At 30.9% G+C, this 10,423-nt stretch overlaps 1 protein-coding gene across 1 annotated transcript; it reads left to right on the top strand.

The window, feature by feature from the left end:
• Positions 1–1,926: 1,926 nt before the first annotated feature.
• LOC120251783 (J domain-containing protein-like) lies at positions 1,927–3,086 on the top strand. Its single transcript, XM_039260426.1, has one exon. It carries the CDS (start codon positions 2,082–2,084, stop codon positions 2,829–2,831), a length of 750 nt encoding a protein of 249 aa, XP_039116360.1. The 5' UTR covers positions 1,927–2,081; the 3' UTR covers positions 2,832–3,086.
• The last annotated feature ends 7,337 nt before the right edge of the window (positions 3,087–10,423 follow it).

Genomic DNA, 10,423 nt, shown 5'->3' with positions numbered 1-10,423 from the left:
CTATGTATGTTTTTCCAATTCGGTTAATGTGATGGAGTTCTGTTTCATTGTTTCAGCTCTGAATGGGACTTTGATTTCTTTTCCATTTCCTTTTTTTTAAATAAAAGCAGCATGTTGATTCCTCTTCTTTGGAAGTGGAGATTATATAGGTCTTAATAGTTTTGCTGATTTATTTTGGGTCTTCAAATGAGGGTGCTTGTTATTTTGTAGGTTTTCTTTAAGTGACGGGCTCTCATAACCAATGCGCTCTTGCGTTCTCATGCCTTTGGTGAGATGGATTCTCTATTAATTTAATGTTTTTATGCAACTAACTTTTTAGTGTGTGGGTGAGTGACAATTTGAATTTGATAAGTAACATAGTCTGTAATTATGCATGCTATAGATGGGGTATGTGGGGTTAAAGCACTGTTTGTTAAGTACAATTGTAATGAATCAACATTTTTTATAGCTTTGAAGTTTGTATCCAAGTATAAGTCCTCTATTAGTCACTTCAAATAATGCTGCAGATCATAACGTATCCAAGTGTATGTGAGTTCTTGTATTATCTATGCAGGCTTAAATCTGCAAGAAAAAGGTGGGCATCTATGTCTGCCAACTAATATTTTGAGTGTCATCAGAGTTTCTCCTTGTTCAAATTGCATTTTGTAGAGATTTGGAAGCAGTTCTTGGATAGATTGATGTCTTGATGATATTTGTTCTAAATATGATCAAGGTTTATCATCATCATTCTTATTTAAAATGTTGACCAAATTTTAATGATTTTGGTGTATGGTAAAAAGGAGTGGCTGTTTTTTTTTTTTAAATTAAGTGTGATGCTGCCACAACCGCCAAACAGTTGGTTTTTTAAGGTTTTGTTCGCTTGCAATAATAGGTTGCCTATTCCTCTTTTGTCGTATGCATATTACTCTAGATACCGATGTTTTTTCTTGTTATGTCTCTATCAGACAAATCCGCATCAAAGTCACCACCTCACGTTAAGCAAGTATTTGCATAAATGTTTGTATGATTAGGCGGATACATTACTGATTTCACCTCAAACAGGTTATTATTCCATTATATTTAATAGGCTCCAAGGGATATGGTGAGAATGTAACTGAACAACTCTTCTGCTGTTGTTTTTGAATTTAGATCCATCTAGCTGTTTGCTAAGAAATTTTTTGTTTTTGTTTTTAAATTTTGTTCCATCCAGATAGAGTTTATTTTTAGTTTTCTGTGTTCGTTATTTCCTTTTGATTTCTAGGTTTAGTTTCTGCTTGGAGAACTTTTGGTAGTGTTGATAAAGTTTTATGTATCATATATGGCAACCAGGAGTTAAAGTGCAAATGTCCAAGGCGGTAAAAAACTACTTAAACATTCTCGGGTTTTTTTCACCAAATCCTCAGAGTCCCTCCCCACATCCCGGTAGTCATTATTATTATTATTATTTTGGCTTTTTAAATAATTATTTAGTTATATCTCTTGAATTTTATTGGCGCGGTATAGCTCAAAATAATACGTACCCATCAGGCTAATAATCATGCAATATTGCACTGCAAACTTGTTGCTGATAGTTTGAATATTAGACTGGGACATGAGATTGTACATTGAACATTTTTTTCAACATAATGTTCCTAGATATCTCTTATGACTTAAAAAACCTTAAGTTCTTTCTAAATAAAAAAAGGGTTAATCAAGTTTTCGAACCCTTCAGAAAAACATGCACAAACTGTGGTGTACATATTAAGCTGTAGTTCCTATGTTAAACTTGTGTTCATGGATAAATTGAATTTGTTACTTACTCTTGCTTCTTGGAATTCTTATGGTTAGGGTTTTGAGTTTTGTATTTCTACTGGTGCAAGTTTGAAACCCTTGCCTTTTCATTAACCTTTCACCCTTGACCCTCCTATTTTTCAAATTCCTTTAAACAAGGATGATGAAGATCCTCATAATTCCTTTTTGATAATTTCATGCAGATACCAAATTTGGTGAAGCATTCTACATTATTGCTCTAGTGTTGTTATTGATATTGAAGGGCAGTGTTTTTTTGGTGAACTCTGAAGTGCAAGAAACAGACTTGACATAAATTTTATCAAAATAATTAAATGGCGATGGAGTGCAACAAGGAAGAGGGAATGAGAGCAAGAGACATTGCGGAGAATAAGATGCGCAACAAAGACTTTGTTGGGGCACAAAGACTTGCGCTCAAGGCCCAACAGCTCTTCCCAAATATAGACAACTTCGTTCAGATGTTAACTGTGTGTGAAGTGCATTGTTTTCCTGAAGTGAAATTCAATGGTGATCCAGACTGGTATGGGATACTTCAAGTTGAGCCTACAGCTGATGAGGCATTGATCAAAAAGCAGTATCGTAAACTAGCTCTTTTGCTTCATCCCGATAAAAACAAGTTTCCTGGTGCTGATGCTGCTTTTAAGTTGATTGGAGAAGCAAATAGGACCCTCTCCGATCAAGGAAAACGTTCTATTCATGACCTTAAAAGAAATCCCAGGAACATCATCCCTGCTGCTGAAACATTGTCAAAATCAAGAGAAAATGAAGTTGGCCAGGAATCTGTGGATGATAGAAGTGATGGTAAGACAAATCATGCGGAAACTGGCAATGAAGTGAAGTTTGAAAAATTGGAAAATAGGAGAAAGCAGGCAGAAAATCCTTCAGGTGGAAATTCAAATAGTAAGAGAAGCATAACAATTGTGGTAGTGTCCAGCGATTCAGAGGTGCTAGACAGGAAGGGAGAGCAAATGGCAGTCATCTACGAAGATCCACCAGGCAGAAGCGAAAGATTTCCTGTACTGAAGCAGAGAGTGATAGTGATGTTGATGACCCATCCTCTCTGAAACCTTCATATTTTAAAAGGACGCCTCCTGGTTTTGAAATGAGGACACCTCCTGGTTTTGAAATGAGAAGGAATGAGGAGAAAGGTGCACATGTAAATGAAGGGCTGAACAAAAATGAGATTAGTCCAGTGGTAGATAGAGCTGGTTTGACAGAGGAGACACAAAAATCCTACAAGAACAACAATACATGATTAGGTACCACTTGTCCAATTTAAATAAGGGCATTCCATACTAATCCAAACAACATACAATAAAACATGACTTTTTTAAGTCATGTTTTATTGTATGTTGTTTGGATTAGTATCATGTTTTATTGTATGTTGTTTGGATTAGTATGGAATGCCCTTATTTAAATTGGACAAGTGGTACCTAATCATGTATTGTTGTTCTTGTAGGATATAATATTTACACCTGCAGTAGTGGAGGAAAGGTTAAAGAGCTTACTGTTGTAATGTTTAAGCTTGACATGTAGTATGGGTTTTTGTTTTGAAGAGTTGTTAAGCTTGAGATGTAATGTAGGTTTTGTTGTGTTTAATTTCCTTTATGTAAGTGGATGCGCACTTGAAGGATACATTCCAGGTTTTGGGATTGTTGATGTACACCGATTTGATTTACAATTGGAGTTTTGGGATTGTTAATGCTGGAATTGGGATTTGGAGTTCTATTTCATTGTAAATGTGATTGTGTCTTGATTTCTTGTGGTTTGATGAGAGTTAATTTTATTGTATTTTACTGTTTTTTTTTTACAGATTTAATGTTGTGTGAGGGATGGAATTCAGTCTATGAGTTTGATTTGAATATTTTTCATGTGGATTATTGTCAATGTAGTACTTTGATTAATTGTTTATTTGTTTTAGGGTAAAAATTTGGCCCATTTTTAAAGGGTTTATGTGATTTGCAGATTCTTCATCAAGGGTATCCAAATGAGTATAGATACATATGTATGTATGTATGTATGTATGTATATATGTATCGACTACCCTTGAAATATTCATTTATAATTTACTATTTTCTGGCATGATTCATAGGAATAGTTGTTTAATAGTAGTCACGTTGCAACTTGCAAGCAATGGTTAAGCTGGCGAAGTCAACCATGTGGAGACAAAGGCCTGATCAGCACCCCAAGAGAAGCAGATTACTCCCGGTCTGTGGTATGCGCCACATCCCCTGTAAGATTGGTGGATCTGGAACTCAGAAAGTTAAGGGAACGCTTGATCTTCTGGGCAGCATCAGATGGTTCCTGCAGGGATGACACCGAACCTACAGAGATCCAAGAGAGAAGCATATTAGCTGTCTTGTAGAGTATTGAAGTAATGGATGAAAAATCTTAGTTAAAAACACGATTGTTGCGTTCCAGCCAGATGTTCCAGAAAATGGCTCTAGTGCAAAGATCCCAGATTATCCTTGAAGAATAATTCAGAGAGAGGATCCAAATGGTCCACATGTTGTAGACAGAGGAAGGGGGAGTAGCAAAGTCAAACAAACATCGAAAAAAAGACCAAATTCTCTCCAAAAATGAGCAATCAATAAAGAGGTGATCCACTGATTCTGAGTTATTGTGACATAGAATACATGTGTCAGTGGCATTAGGATTGCAACCTCTTTTGAATAGATTATCAAGAGTAAGAATTTTGTTTTCCCAGGTGAGCCAGCAAAATAATGTTATTTTGCTAGGGGTTTTTGTCTTCCAGAATTTAGAGTAAAGTTGACTACGAATTCCTCCATCAATTAAGAAATTATACAAAGATTTGACAGAGAGAATTCCATTTTTATCTAGAGACCAGGTATAAGAGTCCTCTTGATCAATTGCACAGTCCAGAAAGGAATTAATTAACACGGTAAAGTCATCAACGGAGGCTGTCCTAAATGGATTACAACCTGCGTTTATTATATGAATAAATTGTTTTAATGTAGTCCAAGGACAAGTGCAGTCCATGAAAAGTGATGTCCAGCGATCTTTTGGGGATTGACCCTCAATCCATTTATCAAACCAGAATAGAGTTTTTCCACCATTTCCAATAGATTTGCCAATGCAGAAATATTTGATTACCATGCTATTTTTAAATTTCTTTCGCTTGCTATTTTTGTTGCGTTTTAATTTGATTACCAATATGAGTAAATATTTTTTAATGGTTGTGTAACATTAAACGTTAGATATATAATTAGCTTTAAAAAAAATTCTACATTATCTTAAACTTGGTTTTAATGAAATGATCACAATTTATTTGTTAAATAAAAGAATTTCACATACATTATCTAAAGACATGTTTAATAAAAAAAATTATATAAAAAATAAAAAACCATTATATAAATTTTAACTTAAGTTAAAACATAAAATTGTGGAGATAGTAAATATTGGGTTAACACTTAAGCATCTTATAAATAATGAATTAAGATGAATAGCAACGCTTCTGCTTATAAATAAACAAGTGATCACAGTAAAATTGTTAGTGCAAGATGAATTAAGTAAGCAATAAATTGCATTGGGTTAACACTTAAGCATCTTATATGCAACTAAGGTTCAAACTAAACCAAGAGTTCAACGTAATCAAGTAATGAAAAGCCAAAAAAAGGAATCTCAAGCACCAAGCTGTAGCTAAATCTCAGACAATATCAACCTAAAATCCAGCAGATTGATAATTTAACACCAATAATATTAACGGAATTCATCCCTTCCTCTCAGCGACCGGTCTTGTTAGAAGATGCATACTGACTGATGGCTAGGGTCAACATAGCAACAACCGGATTGACAATTTAACACCAATAATATTCTTGTTAGTATTTTTATAAAGAATACATTACTAAATAAAAAAATTAGTTTTGAAAAATAAATAAATAACCCCGAGGATGTGGTTATGTAACGACATCGTGCAGGGGTTACAAAACTAAAAAAATAAATAATAATAAATCTTTTTATTATTATTTTTAATAATAAATAATAATTTTAACTTTCAAATATGCTAAGGTGGCACTAGAGGAGGGCATCGATTTTTTTTCTTTCAAAATAACAGTTTTTTAACTATTTTAATTTAAATATAATTTTAAATAAAATCATGAAATTAGAAAAGAAAATTTGCAATAAAAAAACAAGCCTGAGGAGTGAGGAGGGCATAGATAGTTTTTTTCTTTCAAAATAACAGTTTCTTAAATATTTAAACATATGAATTTTAAATTTTAAAAAAATGTATAACTCTATGGCAGATTAGCTTTTGATATAGCAACTTTTAAATTTAATTTTTTAAAAAATCACTAAAATGACAAGAAAATTTGAAAAAAGATAAAACGCACATTTGTGTCCATCTTCCCTCATATTGCCTTGTCATTAATTTGCATTTTTTTTAATTTTAAGGATGTCATTGTAAATATTATTTTAAAATATAAGGTCGTCTTTTGAATTTTCTAACAGAAAAACCGCACATTAGCTTCCCATGCAACTTAAGAAACCTCTTAATGCTTTCTTGGATTCAAGAAGATTGAAGAACACTATGGATCATCGAAAGGTAAACTCTCCATCCGCATACAAAATCTTATTATTAGTTTTTAATTTATTTTATGTTTTTATGTTAATTATGATGATTTTAATTCAATTTATTAAGAAAAATTGTGTTTTATTATGAGTATAATTTTTATTCAAAAGGTTGATTTGGATTATTGTTTAATTCTACATGCATGCATGATTCAAAGAATATTTCGTATTTGTTTGCATGTATCTTTGTGTGTGTTTTAGTGATCAAATCTCATTATTTTTACTGAAATACAAAAACTAACATGTGCCAAATATATCAAAAATTCTTAAGATTTTGACATAAATATTAAAATTATTTAATAATAAATATTTGCTATTATTTTCTTTTAATAAAAAAAGTACATATTTAATTTTTATTAATATTAACAACTCAAACATAATTATTTAAATAAATATAAAATTTGTCCCAAACCTAATATTTGAAAAATAATAATAATAATAATAATATCAAATGTATCTCCAAGACTGGGGTAATTTTCTTGGTTGAGCACTAACATTGAAAACGTATCAAAGTGAGTACTAACATTTAATTTGGTTACACCGGTGAGGTTGTTGGGGTTTTCTGGTGAGAATTCAGCCACGTAGACACCAGACTCTATCTGTATCTTCACTCGTGAATGCTGCCACATCAACAAGTGGGGGCGAAAAGGCAAAAAAAATGATCAGAACAGAGGATGAAGAGGCTGATGTGGCAACTGACATGGAGGAGAAGTGCACATTTGGAGAAATTATTGATGTGGTAGCCTCCGAGGGTGAAGATGATGTGGAGTCCGACGTCCACGTCACTGAATTCTCGCTGGCAAGCCCCAATAGTTTCACCAATGTAACCAAATTAAATGTTAATGCTCACTTTGATACGTTTTGAATGTTGGTGGTCAAATTGAAATATGACCAAAAGTTAGTGCTCAACCAAGAAATTTAACTGCAATCAAATATTTCAATGAAAAGGTTTTTTTTATTTCAAATTTTTGAAAATATGATGTTTTCTGATTTTATTGGATTTAAAGGATCTAATGGTCAAATTTTGGAAATATTTTAATTTTAATTTAAAAAAATTAATTTTTAATTTTTAAAAATATATTTTAAATTATAGGTAAACTACATGTTTAGTTCGTGTTTTCTTAATCTGGTCACTAAACTAAAAATAATTTCAATTGCATCACTAATGTTAGTATTTCCTTTTAATTAAATCACTCGCCTCAACTCCGTTGCTTTGATGCTGGGCTGGTGAGCCACCTCACCAACACGTGTTGGGCTTTTTCTTGGGTTGCTAACGTTGTTTTAATAGCCTGGTATGTCAAAAGAGCTAAACGGGTTTTGGATCTATTAGTCAAGAAAGTCCACGCCCGAATCCAAGGAGATGAAGGCATGCAACAACATGAGAGGCTCCACTACACTGACCTTATCATTATAATCAAGGAAAGGTATACTGGGGTCGGGGAGTAAAGAGTCTATCAGTAAAGTATTGGCTTTAGGAACTAAAGACCAATTATATTTAAGATTTTATTAAATAAATACGTTTTAATGAACTATATAATACAAACTGAAATGATTGTGGGTCATATTTTATAATATAATTATTATAGAAGGTAGTTTAGTAAATATTTTTTTTTCGCTTTATGATAATTACCGAATCCCCATAATAATTACTGCTAATTATTTCATACTTTATTTAAAAATTAAAATGCAAATCACCATAATTAAGATAATTTTACTTTGAGATAAAAATTATAATCACCACATTGTATGAAAAAGCATATATAAAAAATTTAAAATAAAAAAAAATCTAAAGGGATGTTAATTACCCCTATGCTGGGGTTAAAAATAAAAAAAATTAAAAAATTTAAAAAATAAAGATTTTATTGGAAGAGGAGTTCTTAACCCCGAGATTGGGGTTACTAACCCCAATATCAGGGTTAGTATCTCCCATAAAAAATTTATTATTTAATTACTTTTATTAATTATGATATAATAATTTATTATTATTACCATATTTTATGATTTTAAATATTTATTTTAAAATAAAATTTTTAAATATATTAGTTAATTATTCTATTAATTATATTTAAGATTTTATTAAATAAATATATTTTAATAAAATATATAATATAAATAATTAAAAAGATGAATGAAATGATTGTAGGCCATATTTATATGATATAATTATTATTGAAGATAGTTTAGTAAATATTTCTTTTACGTTTTATGCTATTTACCAAATCCCCGTCATAATTACTACTAATTATTTAATACTCTATTTAAAAGTTAAATTGCACATCACCATAATTAAAATAATTTTATTTTGGAATAATAATTATAATCATCACATTGTATGGAAAACACATAAAAATTTAAAAATAATAAAAAAATCATAATGGAGGTTAATTGCCCAATACTGTGGTTAAAAAAATTAAAAAAAAAAAATCTAGGGAGAGGGGTTTGTGACCCGGAGATCGGAGGTAGAGGGTTGGCCCGTCCGATAATATAAAAAATATATATATTATTTAATTATTTTTATTAATTATGATATAAATTTGTTTTTTTATTAAAATTATTGATAAAATTATTAGCAACGTTACAGGACCATAACGGACATTGAACTGTCTAAGTTGCCGGGTCACTGGGTTATAGGTTCAACCCGTGGGTCAATTTGGTCAATGTCTAGTCAATTTAAATATTTTAAATAATTTAATTTAATATAATTAGTTAGAAAATTATATTACAATTTAAAAAAAATTAAGATAACAAATAAGAGAGAGAAAGAGAGAGAGAGAGGGCCACAAATAAGAGACGAGAACTAGCGTTGGCTTCTAGATGTTCTTTCTTCTCTCGTGGTTGTTGTTTCTAAAGCTTATGTTATGAATAAACAATAGCTTCAGTAAGTCTCAGTTAGTCCCATAAAAAATGACGTTTGCATGGACACAAAGGCCAATTTATCGCGGTCAAAGAATGACCCACTGGAAAATTAAGGAAAACGGACTGATCTTTCTCGGTCAGAAACAACAGTGGATGATTTCCTCCTACGGTGTCATTAGACCCAGAAATTGAAGGCAGAAAAGACTTGCCTTTCTGGTTTTCTTCAGCTTCACAAGCCATTTGAGTTCTCCTCGTTCATTGCTTAGTATAATAGGACAATAGGACAATATTGGACCCCCCCTTCCCAGTTCCCACTGCCAGCCTTGGCTCATCATATATAAAAATATTAATTTTTCAAAGCTCTGGACCAAATAAACATATGTATAGTTTTTGATAATTATGAATTTATATATATATATATATATTTTTTTTGAAAAAGGTGGAAATTATGAATTAATACTTGATTGAAATAAATTATTTATTTTAACCAGAATCTGTATTATTCTAATTAATATTTATACAATTTTATAGCGTACGAAAGATAAAAAAAAAAATATTGATTCTGATCTTAATCATTAAAACAACACTATTTAGTGGTTTATTAATTTATTTATTTTTTAAACACCACTATCTCATGAAATTTGTTACCACTAGTGATATATATATATATATGGAGTTAGAAAAGGCAATTAATTAGTTATCACTTGGATGCTTTCTTTCAAAATTTTTTTTTAAATAAATTCTTTCAAATTAATTAGTTTTTTTTTGAATAATTCAAATTAATTAGTTGCTATGATGGAGTTAAATAAATAAATAAATAACAATTAACCAGACGTGTCCACTACTTCAAGCTAATTAATGATTCAGTATTAATTAGATTATTAATTAACACTGCACTTATATATAGGTCCGATCAAGCAAACAAAGCTCAATATTGATAATCACTACTTTATTTATAATTAATTAACACACGAAATAATTATGATTTAATTACTAATTTATTCTTTAAAAAAAATAATATCATGCACTTTGCAAGGTATGTGGATTGACTGTTATATCATAATTCATAAGTGAAGGTTGTTGCATTGCCTCTGGAATATTAAGAATATGCTCTCAAGCAAAGTTGATGCAAATATCTGTCATTGTTTACATACTAAGTTACTGCTACGGTAATTGTAATACATAATCCCAATAGAACCATGTAACTAAG

The sequence above is a fragment of the Dioscorea cayenensis genome, chromosome 20 (genome assembly GCF_009730915.1).
Source record: "Dioscorea cayenensis subsp. rotundata cultivar TDr96_F1 chromosome 20, TDr96_F1_v2_PseudoChromosome.rev07_lg8_w22 25.fasta, whole genome shotgun sequence".
In the NCBI taxonomy this organism is placed as follows: domain Eukaryota; kingdom Viridiplantae; phylum Streptophyta; class Magnoliopsida; order Dioscoreales; family Dioscoreaceae; genus Dioscorea; species Dioscorea cayenensis.
Note: the sequence above shows the minus strand (reverse complement) of the source record. Positions and strands in the feature narration are given on the sequence as shown.

Coding starts and splice junctions, on each gene's coding strand:
- LOC120251783 (XM_039260426.1), top strand. CDS start 2,082: ATGGCGATGGAGTGCAACAAGGAAGAGGGAATGAGAGCAAGAGACATT.